Genomic DNA, 22,152 nt, shown 5'->3' with positions numbered 1-22,152 from the left:
ATTTCCTAGCTGATTCCCACCATATAAAGTATATTTATGCATTGGAAGAAAATAGTTATGTTCGCAATATTAAGTCTATCCACACTAAAAAGCAAGCTATTTATTTCCTGATCTTTAACAACAACAAAAAAAACACTGTTGGGAAAATGTTCATCTACTCAAGTACATACTTTCTCTTTTCTCTTGATACCTAGACCAATTTTAGCTTATCACTGTTTTCAGTTGCTATATTTAAAATGTGAATAGTTCTCTGGATTAAATATTTTAGGATTCATGCCAATGCCTCCTACGTAATAAGGATCCTTAGGCATGATGTCCTGACATCCTTGTTCTGATTCGTAACATACCAAATAAATGGAAAAATCCCAAACAGTTGAGGTGTTTTGTATAATCCACCATATATAATGCCAGAAGTAACTGCTATGTGCTTCCTAAGTGGTAAGTAGCAACATCTTAGTATTACAAGGTATGTTTCTGAGAGACTGTGCTCTTTGTTCTTGTTGTTGAGCCAACCTATGCAAAAACCTGGTATTTGTTTTATAAACAAAGGTGCCGAAAGACTCCCAAATTTTGACTGCATAATACTATCCCAATGGGGGGCTCAGAGCAGCTTCATTTGATGGCTGCAGAGACAAAGCTGTCTGTTGTTTTTAGCCCTCTTCGTGTATGAGGCATGGATCACGATGCTTAGATGCTTTATTGTGCCCCACAGGATATGTGGGATAACTGTGTAGGGAGAATTACAACATGGATTGTAGTTTAGGATAAGAGATTGGACCAGTTGACCTTGGAGGTCACATTCAACTTAAGAGTCTAGCAGAAAAATCTTCAACCAAGTTCCTTTACTAGTACAAATCATAAAGTTATGGAGTAATTCATTCTTGTTCTTGTACCATGAAGAAGTGGGAAAAGTATTAAATCCAGGAATCCCCAACTTTATTTCCAGCAATTTCCTAACTAGTTAAGCAAATCATACCTCTCTTTGCTTCAGTTTCCTATTTTTACAACCGAGATAATGTGGTGATCTCTACCTACCTTGAAAAACAAGATGTGTTAAAAAAAAAAAAAAAAGAAGAAAGAGAGGAATAGAAACGTATGGTTTTTGGTCAATACAAAGCAAGCTATGTATTAACACTAAGATTTGATCATTACTTTATTGAACCTCTGCTTATTAGTTTATTAGTTCAGGGCTGTGTATCCTGAGATTATTTAGTAAATATTGTTGAGGTGAGTCGAGGACACATACATGAATGACTCTCATGCTGTAAACACAATTGGAGATGAAGGCATGATGAGGTACATGTCAGCTGATCCTTCCACGGGTAGGAGAGCCTGATCGTTTGGGACTGCCACTTCCTTGGGTGAACAATGGAATATGGATAATGCATCAAGTATTTATACGCAGCCTTGCTCAGGGGAGAGCAAAAGCGAATTTCTTAAAAGATGTGTTCATGTGGGAAGTAATTGAGACAGATGAACTAGATAGAAGCATAGCAAGAAAAGAGGAAGGGATGGCTGATAATGAGAAAGTGTAAGACCCCAGTGACTCTACCTCTTCTGTTTAGCACTTGCCTTCTGCCTAACAAATGCAAAAGGCTTTCAGTCATATGTTTTGAAGAGCCTGTCATCCACAAAATTGACGCGTTACAAACAAGCATTAACTGCTATGTTATGCAACCTTCGATTGCGTTCTTGTTTTAACTCACTGGGGGAAATACTTGCTTGAAATAAAGATGATTAAAGTTTCAAAATCATCTAAATTGTCCTTATTGATATTCCATCTTTGTGGATTAAGATAGGAAAAAAAAGAAAGTTCTCTGGAGCTGTTATGTGTTCTGAATCACTGAGCACTGTGAGAGCTATGGATAGACTTATTTTTTCCAAAGTAACATGTATCACCATTTCTCTTGTGCTTCTTTGTCCCAAGAGATAACCAGAAACATGTCCAAACACAGCAGAGCTTTCAGTCAAGCTTGGTAATGAAACTAGAAATGGTTTCTCCATCCGTGGCTATTTTCCAGGCTTACTTATTCATCTCAATCTTTACATTTCAGAGCAAAGATAAATATTTTACAAATTTTGAGGTTAGCGTGTCCCTGTTGTATAACTTCACTCTTATGCAAATAAAGACAAACTCACCCTGTCCTAAAATGTCCTTGAATGGAATAAAATTGAGTCATTTTGTTTTCATTTTAAATTTCAAAAATATTTTGGATAAAGTGCTATAGTTTTTTCTACATTTTGTGTTCGGTACTCTGGCCACAATAGAACTTTTATTAATACTGTCCCATTTTTGTTTATTTGAGAAATAAAACGGTTACCATTAGCTGTTAAGAGTACTCTCACATTGCACAATATCATAGAGCTGCTAGGGGAAGAAGGCACTCGCCTGTAGCTTAGTGAAATCATTCCACTCTATCAATTCCTAACATCATTTATAGCATTCTACCTAGCACAAAATAGTGTTGGGACATAATCTGTGTCCACAGCACACTAAGATTCCTAGCAACTTCTGTAGTGTGAGGAAAGTTCTTAAAAGGAAAATTTTAAGTCGGATGATTTGGAATTCTGCCCTAGGCTAGTACAAATCAGGACAAAAGATTACTATATTGACCTCATATTATTAAGACATATGAAACTCTCCTCCCCTGATACATATGGTTTTATATCCCTTGAGAGGCATGTGAAACTGGCTCTTTAAAATCTTTGTGTTCTCAGAAAATTTCAGACAGACTCAAATAAATCCTGTTTTTGTGACTGGACAGAATCAACTTTACATTGAGGAATAATGAAAATACCCCCCCCCACCCCCCACCTCCCACCAACACCCAACATGAGCTTATTTTTTTTCTATGGGAAACATCTTCACTGTATTTATTTTTACTTCTAATCAGTCTCCAGCAGAATTTGTAGGGTTCTGAATTGTGGCTGAGAAAAGACATTGCAAAGGGCCTGGATTCTGGATCTTTCTTTTGATGTAAACCAGATCATAGTAGACTTGATGAGAATGGGTTTTATCAGCATGGCAAGGTAAATCTCTTAAAAACACTACCTTTATAAAAACAAAAGCCTGCCAGCACTCTATTTATTTTTTTTAAGTGATTCCCACTCCCCGCTACTCAAAGATAAAGATGGGAATGTTGTTTTGCTTTTTAGTTTCAGAGGAGCCACCGTGCACAGACACCCTTGGCTGGTTGGAAATGTGCGACAGCAGGGGCCTTTCTGGCAAAGATCCCAGTGTAAAGATGCTAACCATGCCTAACATGTGTTAGGGGACAGTGACCTCATTTTCAGGGATGAACTGAGGTTGCTTCCAAACAAAATCCTTACAAACAAAGGGAGCCTTGTTACAATCGGAAAGAATCTGTGGAGGCAGGTCCTTGTACTTCGAGTGGTTTTGATAGTGATGATTACAAATATCGATAGCCTTTAGAAGCATGTGCCTTACTGGTTAAGCCCCCACCCCACTGTGCTCCTCCTCTTACTGCTTTATGGATGGAAAATACTGGTTCATTTCCAATAAGTGGGTAGCAATTAAATAAAAATGAATAAAATCTTAATAACCCAAGGTCTTCCCTAACTAAAAGGATTCAAGTTTTTTCAAACACTTGCCATGCAAAAGACGCACAAAATTTCCCTTTATTTTAAATTTCTGCACCCCATGCCCACACACAAACCTAAAAAGGATTTATTTGCTAACACAGAGACTTAATACCCCTTTGGGGGGGGGGGAGGGGGAGATAGAGAAAAACCAGTCTCCTAAGATTTGAGGTTTTTATTGACAGGAGGCAGATTGTTCCATGAATGTCACAGTTGTTTTAGGTTGCGCAATTGGTCGCATTCTTTTCAAATTGGTCAGAAATTAGATCACTGTTCAAAATATCTGTAAAATATCAGCACATAATATCTTACTCTAAAATATCTGGAAACTTTGAGTGGGCACTCTGAATGGCCACATCCCAGGGTGTAAGCAGCCATTCTGCTCTCGTCTAGTGGGGAAAAAAAACATCCATTGTTCCTGGTCCCCTCTCATATGCTGGGCAGCACCACAGCCCGGTGTCCACTCTTAAAGCCTTAAACTCAGGAGAATGTGACTCTCAAGTCACTTGACATTTTTTTGTTGAAAGTTATTTTATCCCAAATAAACCAGACTTGGAGTTTGAGAAGTTCTGTAAAGCAAATTGGCATTGAAATCACTAATTAAAGAGCAACGCCAAAGAGGATTTGGAGGTTTTGATAAGCAGGCCCCTGTACCGTGTGAGTCCTGTTGAGAATAAGTTACAAATCTGTATTACTTCAGCACCAAAAATTACTGCTTGATGCTACCGAGAAAAGCCTCACGTCTTTCATTTCTGGCTGTAAAAGTTTCCTTTAAAAAGTCGACCATAGAAGAGTAAGAGAAACGGGGGAGAAACAAATATGAAAGGCAAAATTTAAAAATCTAGCATTCAGAAGGTAATCATTATCTTACATGAAATTAAAGGCAGACCTTCAGGGGCCAACCCCAGGGGCATAGTGGTTAAATTGAGTATGCTCCACTTTGGCCGCCTGGGTTCCAGGGTGCAGACCTACACCACTCATTAGTGGCCATGCTGTGGCGGCAGCTCACATACCATCTAGAGGAAGATTGGCAACAGATGTTAGCTCAGGGCGAATCTTCCTCAGGAAAAAAAAAACAAAAAACAGACCTTCAAAATGCCTCTCACAACACTCCTTTCTTTTCCATTCCACCTGCTGTCCCCCCAAATTGTCACATCACATAGAACCTTATTTTTACGATAATCCAATTCAGTGGCCCTCACTTCTGGTTGCACTTTAGAATCACTTGAGTTGCATTTATCAAAATATCCCATCTCAGCCCAGTTGAATCTCTGAGGGTGGAGCCTGAAGGGTTTTCGTTGTTGGTTTTTGAGGTCTTTTTTTGAATCTTCTCCTGGAGACGCTTGAGGTACAGTAGCTTGGCAACCATTGACCTACAGATCTTTTGTCCCCATCTTCTCCACACTCTAATCTGCCATCAATTAATTGGGCTAAAATATAGATTTAATGATTTCTTTCCACTTCTCAAAACCCTTCGCTCTCTTCTGGTATCTTTATGGTGAAGTTAAGTCAGAATTACCTGCCATTCCAAACCTTCTGTGAAGCTCTCCTTTACCATCCCCCAGGGGACTCTCCTTTCCCGTAGAGATTGTCTATTCACATTCCTCAGACATTTCCATTTCTTATCTCTGCCCTGTTTTCCTTCCTTCTTCTCTCCACTGACCGAGTCCCCTCTTGAAGTCGTACCTCTTCCTCTTAGCTGTTTTCCCAGCTGTGTGCAGGATGCAGAAATGGCTTTTCCCAATGAGCCCCTATGGACTCTCTCAATTTCCATAGGTTCCTCTACTATGAATTCTCATTCCACTTGCTGGCTCCAGTCTGCACAGCTAGATTATAAGATTATTGAAAGTAGTAACGGCATCTTCACAGTAGAGGACAAGTAGATATTACTGCTTAACTGCTAGATATTGAACCCTTTATTGAATATAAACCCTGAATCCTAGTGATAGAATAAACAACATAACACTTACTTTGAAGATTGGTTTTGATTTAATAGTTAGAAAAGATGTATTATTTATTACTTCAAGACTCAGACTTCTTATTTCACTTTCCCTGCAGCCTCACACCAGAGTTAAGAATGTGGATTTAAGAAAACAGGTTTATGTACTTCGGATATGTCTGCATAAATGTACTGGTACTGCCATTCACATTATCTTAGCATGTCCAGTGTGAGAAGATCAGAAAATTGGTGTTCTTCCTGGGCCATAGTTTCTGATGGTTAGAGGTATTCTAGGATCTTCTTGAGAAGTAGAAAGCATAGTTAATAGAAGGACTTTTATACAGCAAAATTTATATCAGTAGTTGTTTGCTTAATTTTTTTTAAATGGTTAGCAGCCAGGAATCATAAAAGATACACATATTCGTGAAACATTTGATTTTTACCTTAAGCCACATAAATATACGTCCCTTTGCTAAATGTGGGACGTCAAGCCAAGGCCTTTTCTCTGCGCATGGGTACACTGGTTGGAGTTCGTGTGGTCTTCCCATAACACCAACGCTTTTTCTGAGAGTCCCGGTTTCAGTACCTTTAAAGGAAAAGCTAAAACTTAGAGTAATCTGTGAAGCAATCTGAGTAGAGATTCTTTCTGGATTTTTCTGATTTTCCTTTTCATCCCTATGGTCATCTCATCCATGTCTGATACAGCAGCGTTTTTAGTAACTTCTTTCTAATAAGTGTTTACAAAACATTTCATATCATTTTCATAAAAAATCTTTCTCTGTATACTATTTCCTGGTGTAAATAATACCTAGTTGAATTGCATAATTACAACAACCAGAACAACTGGCATAAACAGGTCAGAGAAAAAACACAATTGACTACTAGGAGGAGTGGTGGGGTGGGAGTCCCAGAGAAAGGTCTTTCTTTCTGTGTTTGGGCTTCAGTCCTGTTACACAGAAGGAATGGGGAGGGAGGGAGGTTGGGTAAAAGAACAATTACCACAATCTAGTGAGACATCCCTGGGATGTGCTATCACACAGACCTGAGTTCAAATTCTAATTCTAACACAATTTGACTGTAGGAGCTTATGCAGCTTCTTAAGCTGTCATTTTCTCATTTCAAAGACCTAAGTGTCATTTGTTGAGGACTGTTACGTAAGTTCACATATATAATGTACTTAGCAGAGCGCCTGCCTCCCCAGTGACTCTAAATAAATGTTGCTGTTCCTTTCCGTCTTCTCTCCATGACTGTAAGCTCCTTTTCCTCTTTTATCTCACTCTAGAACATTTAGCCAAGGAAGGCAGTAGATAGTAGGGGTTAAGGGCAGAGCTCTAAACCCAGGTAGACGTGAGTTCTGATCCTGGCCCTGCCAGTTTCTAGAAGAATGCCCTTGTGCAAGTTACCTAACCTGACTTTTCTAATCTGTAAAATGTAGCTGATAATAGCGCAGACTTCATAAAATTGTGAGAATGAATATGTGTCAATCTATGGAAAATGCTTTGCCTATTATAAGTGCCCAATGATTGTTAGTTGTGTTACTATATTATTAGGTGTCGGGACACTTAAATGTCTTATGGTTCATTAGGCACAATACAATGCAGACTTTACCTGCATATTCTTTCTGACAGTTACTGTTGAAGCAAATACATTGCTCCGTAGGTGACCCAAGCACATTAAAAATCGGGCTGTGTGCTCAAAGTAAATTAAGAAGTGAGAATAAACTCAGACCCACTGAGCACCTCCTTTATCTTCTCTTGAGGTTTAGAGAAAGAACTCCTAATTCTGTCAGTAGACTCTGATCTTTCTTTGTCTGGTGAAATGGAGAGACAGCAAGAGACTGGAGAAAATACAAAGAAGGCTTTTTTGTTCCCAGTTAAGCTAGTGTAGGATTTTGCTTCTCAAGGAATAGTTAGAGCACTGGACTATGCATTGTAGATCAACATTTCTTCGTTCAGCACAGTCTGTTGTGTAGAACTTAGCCCTGAACAGGACAAGGACCTACCGGAAAAGAGGTTACAGTCCCTCTTGATGGGGTAGCTGGCACCTAAGCTGAACAGACCAAGTGCTATAGGAGTCCACAGAGAGAGAAAGGGTCATGTCTAGTGTTTATCAGGAAAAATAGCAAAGATGAAGTGACACTTGAGCTGGACCTAGGATTTAGTAGGTAAATCTATTGATGGGGGAGGAAGAGCGAGGGATGGTGATGAGCCATACTGGCAAAGGGATGTCCTGGGTGAAGTTATAGTGCCAGGAAATTATGGGGCCCATCGAGAAATAATAAGCCTTCAAGGATTAATAAGCCATCTAGGTTGCCTTCAGGATTGGTATTCATGTTTTCATTTAGGCTGGAAATGTTTATTTGGGATTTTAAAGGGCCTGAGAGGTTATGCCATAGAAATTGAATACTGTGGTTTAAAAGCAGAAACATTTTTACAAATGAGTAGTCATTAAACATCATGTAAAACAGATAAAAGTAGATCTGCATGGGGTGAAACTGCAAATAGGTATATGAAACTTGCTTCCACAGCTTGGCTCTCGATCTCAGTGTTCTTGAGTCCTAGGGCTCCATAGAACCGCTGGCAATGAGGAAAGAGCCGGGGCTCGTCCCGAGGTTCCATCCTTGCTGCTTACTTATTATCTGGGTGAACTTGGGCAAACCACTTCACTTTTAGGAAACTCAATTTTCCACATCTATAATGAAGGTTCCTATCTTGATTGAATTTTAAAGAAATAAATAACAATAATGTATGTATAATAATCCATAATAATAACATAAATAGAATACTTAGAGAAATCTCTGACTGATAGTAGGCACTCACCAAATTGCAGCTATCATCCTTGTCATGATGTTCTCAGAACCCTCAGTGGCTTCTTGTGGGCTCCTAAATAGTGTTCATGCTTCTGGAATATAGTAGTATATTAACCTCCTGCAGGTTTTTAGAATGATCTGGACGTCACATGGCAAGGGCCCAAAGTGAGCAAGTAGTAGAGTGAGTGGGAAAAAAAAGGTTAAGTATATTTTCAGCTGCTAGTGAAGCTAAGATATTAGGATAATGATAAAAGTCTTTTGAAGTGCACTTGTGAACTAGCACAAAAGAAAATGATCTACAGAGGTAAACAGTGACGTGAAAGCAAGAACCAGTTTGACTTGGCTGCATAGACACAGGGAACAAGGAGATAAAGCCTAAAACTTGCCTGAAGTAAGCAGCCTAATAAGAGAACCTCCATTAAGCTGGGCCCCAAAAGAGGGTGGCTCCCAACATAAGGGTAGACAGGAAATAAATCCACCACATGGACCAGTAGAGCAAAAACTTGCCTGTCTCAATTTGTCACCAAATGGAAAGAAAAGAAAAATTTCCCCTGAGAATTTGTAACCTTAAGGAATCCCTCATATCCATACCAATCTCAAGTCTAAATTTGTGTAGTCTTTAGAAGAAAAGCAAGGAAGCTTCAAGGCAAGCATTTATTTTAAAAATAATCTTGCATTGATAGTGCCTCCAGGCATCTGGCAGAAGCAATCTTAAATTCCTCTTCGGAATACAGCAACATTAACCCAGGCCCAGAAGAATTTCCAGAGATTAATTTCTATGCAATCTGAGCTCACAGTCAATAATCACAAACCACAGAAAATGTAAATTGGTACAATCACTTTGAAAAACAATTTGTCATTAAATAGTAAAGTTGAATAAGCACATAATCAATGACCCAGCATTTATGATCCAAGGTATACACCTTAAAAAGTCTTGCCTTTGTGCATCAGAACTAGTGCCAGAATGTTCATGGCAGCACCGTTCATAGTAGACCCAACCTGGAAACAACACAAACATCCATCAACTCTACAGTGGATATATTGTGTTATAATCACATAATGAAATCTTCTGCAAGCAACAATGATAAATTGACTACAGTTACACATGTCAACGTGAGTGACTCTAAGAAACACGTTAGACAAAAGAAGCATGTCACAGAAGGATCCATAATGTATGACTCCATTTATATAGAGTGCTAAGACAGTCAACTACATAATATTTAGCTTAGGGAGGCATACATCGATGTTAAAACTATAAAGAAAGGCATAAGGATGGTTAACTAGAACAGAGGGTGCCTTTGGAGAACCAGTCAAGGAAGGGCTTATTGGAAAGTTGCAAAGTAATTTTCACTCTTGAGCTGACAGTTGGGTATGTGGCTGTTTCTTTTATGATTTTTCTTTAAACTGTTCATATGTATCTTATGTACTTTTTTGTATGTATGATACACATTATGATAAATACTTTTTTAAAGGAGGATAGAAACTATAAAGGCCCCAGAGACAGAATATTTGATAGGATGCATACATGTAACTTTCTGGAAAAGTTTGAGGGAAAGAATGAAGAAGGAAAAAGTAATCAAAGATTCACAGCAAAGTTGTATGCCTGAGTGGGTAGGAAAATCTTGGGACCTTTAAACTGAAATCAAGGGAATCATTAGTACCTCGTTGCAGTGGCACATACGTTATATGTTCTCAGTACATGTTTGTTGTTGATGTTGACGCGAGTGAACTGTTGGACATGGAGGTGGAAATGTTTTGGGATACAGATGGGTGCAATACAGCCGTAGAGTGTTGGGCTCAGAGAGAATGGTAGAGGCCATGGTATTGATGAGGTCACTTTGGGAACAAGCACAGGAAGGAAAGAAATTGCAAGTTCTGATAATGGAAAAAGCCCATTTTTTCAGAGGTGAGTTGAAGCAGTGAGGAACAAAAAAAAAGTGGACAAAGAGATGAGAAAAGCTAAAGGGAAGATTTTCAAGAAAGAGAAGGTGATCAGTACTGTCAAATGGCTCAACATTCAGAGAGGACAGAATTAAAATTAAGTAAATGGGATTTGATGATTGCAGGTCATCAGTAATCTTGTACAGAAAGACTTTATTAATTAGCTAGACAAGTCATATTGTCAGGGCTCAAAATATTTGATGTTTACAAGATAACTTTAAAATAATAATTTATTGAGTGCTTGACAAGCATTCACACTGTCACTCACCTTACATGAATTATCTAATTGCATTCTAACAGGAGGCTATTTTATCCCCTTTTGACAGCTGAGAAAACTGAGGCACATGTATGTTAAGAAACTTGCCAAAGGTAACATATTAGTAAATGGAGGACCTGGGATACAGATCAATTAACCAGTCTACCACAATGAGAGATAGAGGAGATCATCGTTTGCAAGGGTTGCTAGGTGGAAAAGTGGAAGGAAAGGTTGATTCTTTTAGGTTTAAGAAACACCTGAGCATGTTGCTAGGCAGAGGATAGGGCAGTAGAGAAAAGGAACCTGAAGCTTGCAGGAAGGATGTTACCCTTCACATGCTTCCCAGACAGTTGGGAAGATGAGACAAAGGAGAAAGATTAGATAATTGGTAGATCAGATATTAATGGGCCCTAGAGATTGCCCCCTGAGGTTTAGAAGGAATGGAGCAGAGCTCTATTATATACTCACTGAGTCTCTGATCTGCGTTTCTTCTGGCAATCCACTGTTAGCCTCATCTTGAGCCTTGAAATGAACTATTGAAGGAATTATGGTCTAGAAGGATGTACCTGAAAGTACCTACATGGGTAATTTGATGGTTAGATGGATTGACAGATGGACAGAAGATGAATGAATGAATGAACCAAGAGTTACTGAGCATAAACTAGAGTCCAAACATTTACTAAATCCCTTCTTAGAGTAGTGATGAATAGCCTAGGCTCTGGAGTCACATTGTCTGGGTTAATATCCCTGCAACGCACAAGCTGTGCGTCCTTGGGAAAGTCCTTCGTCCTTTCTAAAGCTCAGTTTCCTCATCTTTAAAATGGAGCTTGTAATAGTCTCTCCTTGTATTATTTTCCTAGGGCTCCATCACAAACCATCCCAAACTAGGCAGCTTAGAACATCAGAAATGTATTCTCTCGCAGTTCTGGAGGCCAGAAATCCAAAATCTAGGCGTCAGCAGCGCCACACTCCCTCGAAAGGCTCTAGGGGAAAATTCTTCCGTGCCTCTTCCAGCTGCTGGTGGCTCCTGGTGTTACTTTTCTTGCAGGAGTGTAACTCCAATTCCTGCCTCCAGCGTGACATGGCCTTCTGCTCTCTTATGTGTCTACGTATCTTCTCTTCTTATGAGGACCTCAGTCCTTGAATTTAGGGATCATTCTAGTCCAGTATGACCTCATCTTAACTAATTGTATCTACAAAAATACTATTTCCAAATAAGGTCACGTTCTGAGGTTCCAAGTGGACATGAATTTTGGGGGGACACTATTCAATCCACTAAACTACTTCATAGAAATAAGACAAGGGCAAAGTAAGTTAATATTAGGACTTAGACAGTTAATGCACATTGTCTTAAGCGGCCAATAATACAAAGCTAACATAGGCACTTGTAATACCATCTAGCATATAGTCAGAGGTATGAAGTATTAGTTACTACTGAGGTTGGCGCTCAGGAAATGCTTCTTTTTCCAATCACTGCTTTTTCTGAATAATATCAATATTCCAGTACAGGTGGAAATGCTGAGTTATTGGATTAATTCATAATAATGTTTAACTCTATCCTTGAAGCTAGTTGCTTAAAAAACACACATGGTTCATATTTCTTTCCTGTAGTAGTAAAATGACTAAGTGGACAAGACATTACATGGTAATGAAAGACATTTTCATTTTCCAAATTCTTCCTTCAGATTTTGATCATCCAGGGGGAAAAAGGGCTAACCAGCTTGGTTATACTCCTTTTGTACCAAGTCCTTAGGCAATGACTCCTCTGTATGACTTTCCATGTAGCTGAGCTCAACTTCTCATGGGACCTAATTTCCTTCCATAGTAATTTATCTACAACTGGCTTTAAAGAGGCATTGTTTTTTGTTTTTGTTTTTTTAAGATTTTATTTTTTCTTTTCCTCCCCAAAACCCTCCGGTACATAGTTGTGTATTTTTAGCTGTGGGTCCTTCTAGTTGTGGCATGTGGGATACTGCGTCAGCATGGCTTGATGAGCGGTGCTATGTCCGCGCCCAGGATTCAAACTGGCGAAACCCTGGGCCGCCATAGTGGAGCGCGCGAACTTAACCACTCGGCCGTGGAGCCGGCCCCAAAGAGGCATTGTTTTGATAGAATCCTCAAGATTGAAAAACAGGCTACAGGGTGTAGCCTGTTTTAAGAGTAACCCCTAGTTATTTGATGAAATGACAGCTAAGAGAGGCAAGACATTGCTGTTGAGCCTAATACAAAATATTACCTTTTTTTAGCACTAAGGAAATAAACAGTATATATAGGTACTATAGGCAGAATTTGAAAAAAATAAATAGCAAAGAATCCATTATTTGCCCTGCCACTTAAGCAACATGATTTAGAAAAGTAAACGAGGCATTAAGATGAAGGCAAGTAAATCTTAATTTGTACCACATCTGTTTTGTTCACCGCCATACAGCCAGATGTTGGCATGGCTAGTGCATCATTGATACTCAACAAATATTTGTGGCAGGGAGATGTGGCTGCATTGCTTACAGGTGGTTGGGAGTGAAAGGAGGAGCTTCTTTTCTGTGGGCGTTAATAACTTCATTTCCTAAGGTGCTGATTTTCTTCAAGGCAGTCTTCATTTTCCTCTTTTTGCTTTTGCTTTATCTTTTTCTCCCTCTTTCTCCTTCTATACTTTTTCTTTGAAATATAAAGTGGCTGATTGTTATGAATTCTTGTGTTGAGCCTGTCAGTATGTAATAGAGAATTGAGAAAAGTGAAAGTGAAGAAAATAAATTTTTGTCCCTTCTCTTTCTTCTCAAGTTTTCAGGTGATAAATTGGCTACCTCTGGGAATTATTTGATACCAGGTTCATTGGGTGAAATAGATAGAGTGACGGCACCCAGTAGAGAACTCTTTATCATTAGAACAGGTGTTCTTACACATGCACTCATGAACAGACTTAGCAATGCTGAGCCACGTGAAGTAGTGTGCCAATTGTATATGCATATGCATATTCGATGTGTGTATGCAGATTTGGTATGTGTTTGCATATATGTGCAATTGTTGAAGGAAAATAATTTATTCATAACTTTTGTTAATCTCAAAAGAATTCAAGCTCCAATGGGTAGAGAACCACTGAATTAGAAGATTTGGTTTATATCCTTTGTATTTTGTTTTGCTTTAGAGTTTTGGGTGGGAAATTCTGAGAAAATATGAGACGAAAAGGAAGAGTGTATAGAATTGCCAAACCTTTTCAGATGGGGAATCAGGTCCAAGGCTTTCCCTGAATTATGACTCCTCTTTTTGAAGTTCTTTAACTGCTGCTTTTGTGTACGCAGAGTTGGGGATGCTTAACTCAGTTGTTATCTCTGGCAGTTGAAATATCCAGGAGGACTGATGTCATTTGTTCCCAGAACAGCTTCAGAGCCCTTCTGGGCAAATTCACTGATAAGTCATTGAGCAGGCACAAAGAAGATGATATTTTATGGTACAGTGAGCCATTTTGCATAGCTAATTTATTTCTAACTGAACTTACAAACCAAACATAAAAACTAACCTTTTCAAAGCAGCAAAACTTTTTACACTGCATTTTATTTTTCTTTAAATTCCTAGAAACGTTGGTTTGTCCTTTCTCTGATTTAAACCTATGTCTCTTGTCTTCCTCTTACTTAGCCCTCTGCTCTGATTAAATGACTTGCATGCTTGACTCAAATCCCAATTTTATTTTTGCAATACCTACACGTGTTCCCAGATACCCGCCTCAGTGGCTTAGTTTGTGATCTCTGGTATTCAACTTTGTATCCTAGCAGATTCTCAACTTAAATAGCTGTTGTTCTTGTTAATAAAGCCTCCTGTCTTGTTCCAGGCAATCTTTTAATTAATACAGTCATTTCCACACAATTTACTTATTTATTGATTCATTCATTCACAACACATTTATAGTAGGCACCTGCTATGTGACAGGAATCCTTCTAGTTGCAGAGGAAACAGAAAGATGAATATTACACATATAGTCCTGCCTTCTGCTAGGTCAAGGCATGTGGCAATCCAGGCAGGCCAAAGCTGTAAGCCTATTGACACCTAAAATCTTTAAATAAATTGGTTTGCTATTTATTTAGAGCAGTGTTCTCAATGGGGGAGATTTTGCCCCACCCCCTCCAAGGAAATTGGGCAATTCTGGAGACACTTTTGATTGTCACCAACAGAGGATGATACTGGTGCTTGGTTGGGAGAGGCCAAGGATGCTAGTAAATGTTGGCGCTGAACGGGACTGTTCCCCACGTCAAAGAAATATCTAAATCAAAACGCCAGTAGTGCTGAGGTCCAGAAGCCCTGATTTAGAGGAAGCAATATTCCTTCAGAGGGAGGCATACTGCTATAAATTGGAAGGGAGGAGACCCTGGAGGCAGTGCCCTCTCCTTTGAGGTCCTGAGCAAGCCTGCTCTTAACTGAATTGACAGACACCAGAAGCAAAGACTCTTCTGAGGGGTGGAATTTCCTTCATCTCGGTTCCATTTCCAGAGATGAATTAGCATTCCTCAAAGACTGGCATCTTGGCAGCTTTCCAGCTGCCTCTCCCTTAATCTGCCTCTGCTTGTTCTTACGGGGCTTACAATTTAGGGAGGAAGACAGACAGGTATACCAAAAACTATGATGCTGTGTGATAAATACCAAGAGAATTCAATGAAATTAATGCTTTGGGAGCACCCAGCAATTAAACTCTGCCTGGGAGGTCTGGGAAGGCTTTACAGACAAGGTGGCGAGTGAACATGGGCTTTGGAGGAAGTATTTGCCAAACTGCTGAAAGAACCAGCTTTCTTCTTTAAAGCCATACCCTGCATGATCGCATTTACAACCAGTGACGAGATGTTTTTGGCTGCCCTTTCAAGGGAACCTGCTTCTGTATTGTTCTACACTGAGCAAGACTCCTTTACAAATTCCAACTTTGTAGCCCTTCCTCTCGCGGTCTTCTTTCTATTAAAGATTTCAATAGCAGGTGGTTTCAACTGTACAGTTGTAGGTATTAGAGTTCAGCAGTAGTTCAGAGTTGTAAGCTTTCAAGGAATGAATTACAGATTTGGTTTTTTCGTTTTTAAAATTTACATGTATTTATGTGCTCCTGCTAATATTCCTAATAGTGTTTTCTCCAGGTAGAGGCCTTAGTTAGCTTGAAAATATAGGGAAAGTATGCTTCACAATCTGTGTAGACATTTATAAATGCGTTTCAAATATAACCAATGTTCTAACACATAGCTGTATCCTGGAGGAAAATCCAAGAGAGCATCATTACCCACAAATTCCTGGTAAACTGGTAAAACAACATTAAATGTATTTTTGAAGCTATTAATTGAAAAATTGGTTGTGATAGTTAGATACAAATGAGTGGAATAGATGTTAAATTTCTGATCCAATAGAATAGTGGGGTTTTCCTAATGTAATCACCAGGAAGTTATAGGATTTCTCTTTACTCTCCTGAAATTGTACGTTGATTTAAGGTGCCTGCAGATTATGGGAAACTTTCTCTTTTAAGTTCAGACTCAGTTATGACATCGCACAAGGGGTAACTGTATACGTGAAACTAACTTTTAAAGAATTTATCCTTTCCCTGGTGACTTTACAAAGACTTTTTATTAGTAGTTCCATGTTCAATTTAAAAATCTCTGTTTTACTGTCTTTTTAGTTTTTGAACTATAAGCTGAGTAGTTAGAAACATGCATATGAGTTTTATTTTTCACCGAAATGTTTTTCTTTTTTCCTTTTAGTCTGATGCCAATGCAAGTTACTTAAGAGCAGCTCGAGCTGGCCACTTAGAGAAGGCCCTTGACTACATAAAAAATGGAGTGGACATCAACATTTGCAATCAGGTTAGTTGTGGTTATTGTTGTTGTATTTAGTTTTTTGGTTAAAAGTTTTTAAATCTAGACTTTAAACTCCTTAAATCTTTCATTAGACATTACTAAGACCTTCTCTTTGTTGCCGGTTTTTCCTGTTAAATTTTACCAGCTTGAATTATCAAATTATTCTCTGCTTTGTTAAAGGAGCATTCAGAAATGTAGGTATGCTTTTAATAATTAATTTCTAAAATGTAGTAAATAATGATACCAGAATAACCCACCTAATTTTCGAGTACTTTTATCCCTAATTGTAAATGATTGTAAATGATTGTTGGTGGGATGTTATCTACAGAGTTCTTGGTAGACTATTTATTGCTCTATTTTCAACCTGCTGAGTGAAGCTTTCCCTTCACTTTTAATCAGAATGGGTTGAACGCTCTCCATCTTGCTTCCAAAGAAGGCCATGTAGAAGTTGTTTCTGAACTGCTACAGAGAGAAGCCAATGTGGATGCAGCTACAAAGGTCAGTATCACACATTTAATGCTTTTCATATCACTTGCCTTATTCAATGAGGATTCAGCCCTTGATAAGAATCAGGGCACGCGTCTCATGAGATACTTGTCAACTTCGTTCTCTTTGGGGAGCTTATATAAATGTAAAGGGATTTGATATTTTGTAAAATGTCAAAACAGAGAGAGAAGGATGGAAGAGTTGATAAATCTTGCTTTTCATTTTACAGAAAGGAAACACAGCATTGCATATAGCATCTTTAGCTGGGCAAGCAGAGGTGGTAAAGGTCTTGGTTACAAATGGAGCCAATGTCAATGCACAATCTCAGGTAAACCTACTCTATTGCAAAGAAATTTTGTCATTATAATTTACAAATAATGTTCTTTGGATCAGGTGCTTGCTTGGTTCATATAACCTCTAAGAATATAATACTTAAGAGCTATATTCAGTGAATAGTTATATTATTGCAGATAATTTAAATTCATATATGTCTTCATTTGCAACACTTGTGTGTGAGAGGTAGAAATTTTTAAAACTCATTCATGTATGAAACTGTATGACTGGTAGTCATAGACACAAATGTTCAGGTGATATCTGTAATGTAGAGTCTTACACTGTTTTATGATGCTAGCTCAGGGCCAGTCTCAGTATTTATTAACCCACAAAGGAAATGGAGATGCCTATAAATGAGGAAATGCTCTTATAAGTTCAGAATGTATCAATGCTTTCTCTAATTGAAAAAAGGAAGACACTACTTAATTCCTGTTTACTAACTAAGGCATCATTGTTCTAACCTGAAACACGTTAAAAAGGAAAAAACCAAGCAGAGTGAACTTTTAAAAGCCTCCAAACTTTAAAATGTCCAAGTTCTTTGTAATGAATATACACTAATAATTCATTCAGTAGGTCCTCCTATAAGCTCAGAATCTTTCATGAAGTTCTAAGAAGAATACCAATAGATTATCGTTTGGTAGACTTCGAGTCTGAAAGAATTAACTTTACTTTATTGGTTTAAAAATGTAAATCCTCATTATCCAAAGTGTTTGTTACTTGAGTCCCCAGAGACATGAGTTTGTGTAGGAAAGCAGACTTCATCATAACACAAACATCCACTAAGGACCTGATGATTTTTAAAACTGGTCCCTACTCAAACCTTCCTTCCAGTTGAATGCTTTCGTCTACCCCTGTTTGTCAGTGTCTACTCCAAGGTGTTGGATATTGAACAAACTGATTATAGAACAAAACAGCAAGTTTTGCAAAAGACACAGGATTTCATGAAGTCAGGGAAAGTGATGTTGGAGCACTGCTGGGTACACAGCTAAGCTGAGGGTTTGTGGCTTTCGGGCAGCATTAGACCAGACAGTGTCTTACAATTTCTAGTTTTATCTTTCAAGATGAAGTCTCAGTGTAACTTTTTTCATTGTTTACTAGGCCTTTTGATCTCCACTTTAAGTGCACTTGACTTCCTCAGCGTTTTTCAGTATTGATTATCTTTGGATAACAAGAGCCTCCTATATTTTATAGGTGCACAGAATTCTGGAACTTCTTCCTTCATTCCTAGAGCTATTAGCCTGTAGCGATGATAGCCCTGATGCCATTAAATACCAGTGTCATGGAAAAGAAACTGCACAGTGCTTCCAACCACATGATTTCTTTTATATTTGGTTTCTGGTTCCCTGTGGTTGGACCTTAGTTACATAGTCTATGCCACTATTCTGATTCCTTATGAGAGTTCAATTGAATTAATGATGCTTTTCCAGAAAGAAGTGTTATAAAGTAGAATATTGATAAGTATAGTACTTTGAGAGAGATGCAGACCAGTTGACTACAGAAATGCTTTTAAACCATTTTTTTTTAAATGCCCCTGTAACTTTTTACTAGAAAATAATGAGTGTTAAGCTCTGAGATAGTGGGAAAATTCTTTAATCCATTTTCATTTCCTTTTTCTTCCCCCAAGGGAGGAAAACTAAACTTCCTTCTTTTAAATATTGCACACATTCTTGACTAATGTTTAGAGCAGCCATAGTTTTAAACGTCTGCAGTGTCTGGGCGAAGCTGCAGTTGAAATAAAATCCTAACCAGATTCGATTTCAATTTATACACATTCCCTACTGATGATAAAGTGAGGGAAAGGAACATAGGCTGTGAAATTCCCTGCTCCTTGCAGCTGTGCTTAGAGTACGCTGCCACACAGTTCACAGTAAAGAGTGTCCCCCTTCATCCGGACACCTGCCCCATCTGCCGTTTGAACTGCGTCGTTCCGGGGACGGGATAAGTAATGACATGACCGTGCGGCAGAATGCAATTTCCATGGCAATTCCTGGTAGCAACTTTTCAATAGGAACTCTTATAAAGAGCAGCATGCAAGACAGCCATGAAATGGGATTAAATTCCATGTACGTGTCAGCACATAAAGCATCACAGGAATTTTAATATTCAAGAAAGCATCCTAAGTGAAATTTTAACCTATAGGCAATATTTGATAGCCAATAGGAAATAGTGTAAAGAGAGTCCCTCATCTTTCTTAAATATAAAAATTCTCCTTATCATGAAATAAAAATAACATCTGGCAATATCAAGTTCTGAATTTATAAACTGAGGCTCTATAAGCTAAGAACTTGTAGATAGTGTTTGAAACTAATTTTTGTCATTGCCTTGATCTTAGATCTTAAGTTAGTTAACTCCTTATATTTCTTAACATTCCAGGAATCATTTAGGACTACCCTGAGAAAGAATTGGGTTGAATAATTAAATTGTGATTATGAAGAACTCTACTATGATTAAATCCTTAATACTTTGTACTAGATATAGCAACATTGATTTACAGTGTTTGCTATTGAAAAATCACAAGCTGCCACATCAGATGATATCCCTTACTATTTTCTTCCTCTCTGTCTGTAGTCTGTAATATAGGGCACCAACTGTGTTTATAAAGAAGCAAAGTCTGTTTCAGTAATGTTTTATTGTAACTATTAAAGTATTCTAAATGGACAAGTTTCCATAGCAGTATGAAGAAAGGCAAGACCTTTTCATTAAACCAGTGCCTCCTTGATCTTTCTGTATTTTTTAATGTTTCCTGTGATGAGGAGGTCATGTCCTGATAAAGTCAGACAATGGGTGTGGTCCAGCTAGAGCCTCTCTGACTTTTGACTTTATAGCACACCTCTAATCTGATTGACCTTCACAAAAATTATCATATAACTCAGTGCAAATCTATCACCATGCCCTTAACATTTTAATTAAAAGGAGCCCTTTATTATGTACAAAGGCTGGCCATAGGAAACTAGGATGGATAAGAAAATTTCATGGATGAGATTTAAGCCCTTACTTAAATGAATAACAGGAGGACTTGTGTTTTTTTATTTTGGTGGGTATTAGGCAGCATACCTCAGTACCATCTATGAAACTATAAGGCCGCAGATTTGCATGCACATAATAACACAGTAAACATTTAGAGCATAATGTGTTGAACATGTTGGATAAAATGAGACATCAGAGAGCATGCACGCTCAATCTTGAGCCTCTGCCTTCGAGAATTAAGTCTCTTATTGCTACAAAAAAGAAAATGTCAATGGGGCACTCACGTGTTCCTTTTTAGCCAGCTCTTTGTTTTGGAAACTTCCTACAGTAGGAAAGTAATATAAAAACAATAGCGTACTTTTTTCACTTAAGAGAAAAATAGCATTTTTTCTGAATTCTGACCATTCTCCCAATCCAGGTGCTATTTCATGGAAAATCATTTCAGCCGTAGGTTGTCCAATGACAGCATGTTGAATTACTTACGCTTTAAATCTCTTTGCACTAGAGAGTAATGGTAATATTTTTACTCTCTTTTTCCAAAGGATACTTAGAATTCTCTCCCTTGAACCATAACTAAATAGTATGTATGTGTTATCACATCTTATTGATCCTGTCTTGAAAGATGAAATTTGTGTTAATTGGTGTTTTTGGATTAAAGCAACAGAAGCTAACTTGAGCAAAGTAGGGAATTTATTGGGATTACACGGGGAACACACAGAATAGAAGGCTCAAGAAGCTTTCGGAAAGCTCTGGAAACCAGGTAGTTGGGGTGGGGAGTGGGAGAACCTAACCGGAAGCTAAAGGGTAAGGTTGCCCTTTGATGTGGTCCCTCAGGTCATTTGAGGGTGAGGAGGGGGGATTTGGCAGAAAACAGAATTGAGGAGGATAGAGAGTAGACCTGGAAGAGCAAACAGAAGATATCCTGCACATGTGCCTACCCCATGGTTGAAAAGGGCAGGCCAATTTGTCTCAAAGTCCAGCTGAGACAAGTCCTACCTAGTTCCTCTAAAGAATATAGGGGTGATATTGCCAAATAAAAAGGCAACAGGTGCTGGTTGACCAAAACTAAAGCAAAACACAATAAACACATACACACCCAAATGCCCACTATAAAATTCAAATTTCCATTATGGAGGCCTCTGCAGAAACATTTTATCAATATGGACAGCAGAAGTAGAGTGAGACCATTCAACCCCATGTATTGTATGATTCTATTTATATGAAATGTCCAGAACAGGCAAATGTATAGAGACAGAAGGCAGATGACTTGTTGCCAGAGGGCATGAGGAGGGGTGAATGGGGAGTGAATACTAACAGTATAGAGTTCCTTTTCGGGATAATGAAAATGTTCTGGAATTATGTGGTAGGGATGGTTACCCAAATTTGTGAATATACTAAAAAAACCACTGAATTGTACACTTCAAAAGGGTGAGTTTTATGGGTGTATGAATTACAGATCAATAAAAAATAAATAAAAATGAAAAAATATGAAATAATGTGACCCTTCAGAAAATAACCAGCTTTCAGGTAATGGTCATAGGATGGCAAGCACTCAAAAAAGAAGAGGAAGAGCTATTGTGGAAAGCAGTTGATTACAGGGCTCCATCTTGCAGTGTCTCTTGTCTATATATTATTTTTGAGTAATTCCAGTTCTACACATTTCACTCCCTGTCATTGTGAAAAGAGCATGCAAAATTATTTCAAAGCTAGGCTTCTTAAGACTCACTCTTTGGAAGCTCCAGGCCTGTAAGAACAGCATCCTCTAAACCTCAGTGCCTGACTGTGGATTTTCTCCATGGGTCATGAAATGTTTGGCTCTGGAAGATAACCTCAAGATCAGTGGGCGTACATTGGGTTAGAAGCCAGACATTTGTAGACGGACCAGTGTTTCTTAGGTAGTATTGAACTACAGCATATCTCTGCTCTGAAGTTGAGAAGCCACTGATATAAATTTTCTGGTTGACACTTATCTCTGAGGGAATAACATCCATTTTAGAATTTTTCC

The 22,152-nt window shown here is 38.4% G+C and overlaps 1 protein-coding gene across 50 annotated transcripts in view; it reads left to right on the top strand.

The window, feature by feature from the left end:
• ANK3 (ankyrin 3) overlaps nucleotides 1-22,152 on the top strand; it is a 627,813-nt gene that overhangs the window by 384,546 nt on the left and 221,115 nt on the right. For all 50 annotated transcript variants that reach the window (XM_070225383.1, XM_070225455.1, XM_070225362.1 and 47 more), the window contains exons 2-4: nucleotides 16,266-16,367; nucleotides 16,761-16,859; nucleotides 17,077-17,175. In XM_070225383.1, the coding sequence (XP_070081484.1) occupies nucleotides 16,266-16,367; nucleotides 16,761-16,859; nucleotides 17,077-17,175 (300 nt within the window). The remainder of the gene's footprint in view (nucleotides 1-16,265; nucleotides 16,368-16,760; nucleotides 16,860-17,076; nucleotides 17,176-22,152) is intronic.

The sequence above is a fragment of the Equus caballus genome, chromosome 1, assembly GCF_041296265.1.
Source record: "Equus caballus isolate H_3958 breed thoroughbred chromosome 1, TB-T2T, whole genome shotgun sequence".
NCBI classification, from domain to species: domain Eukaryota; kingdom Metazoa; phylum Chordata; class Mammalia; order Perissodactyla; family Equidae; genus Equus; species Equus caballus.
This window is presented reverse-complemented; position numbering and strand designations above follow the sequence as displayed.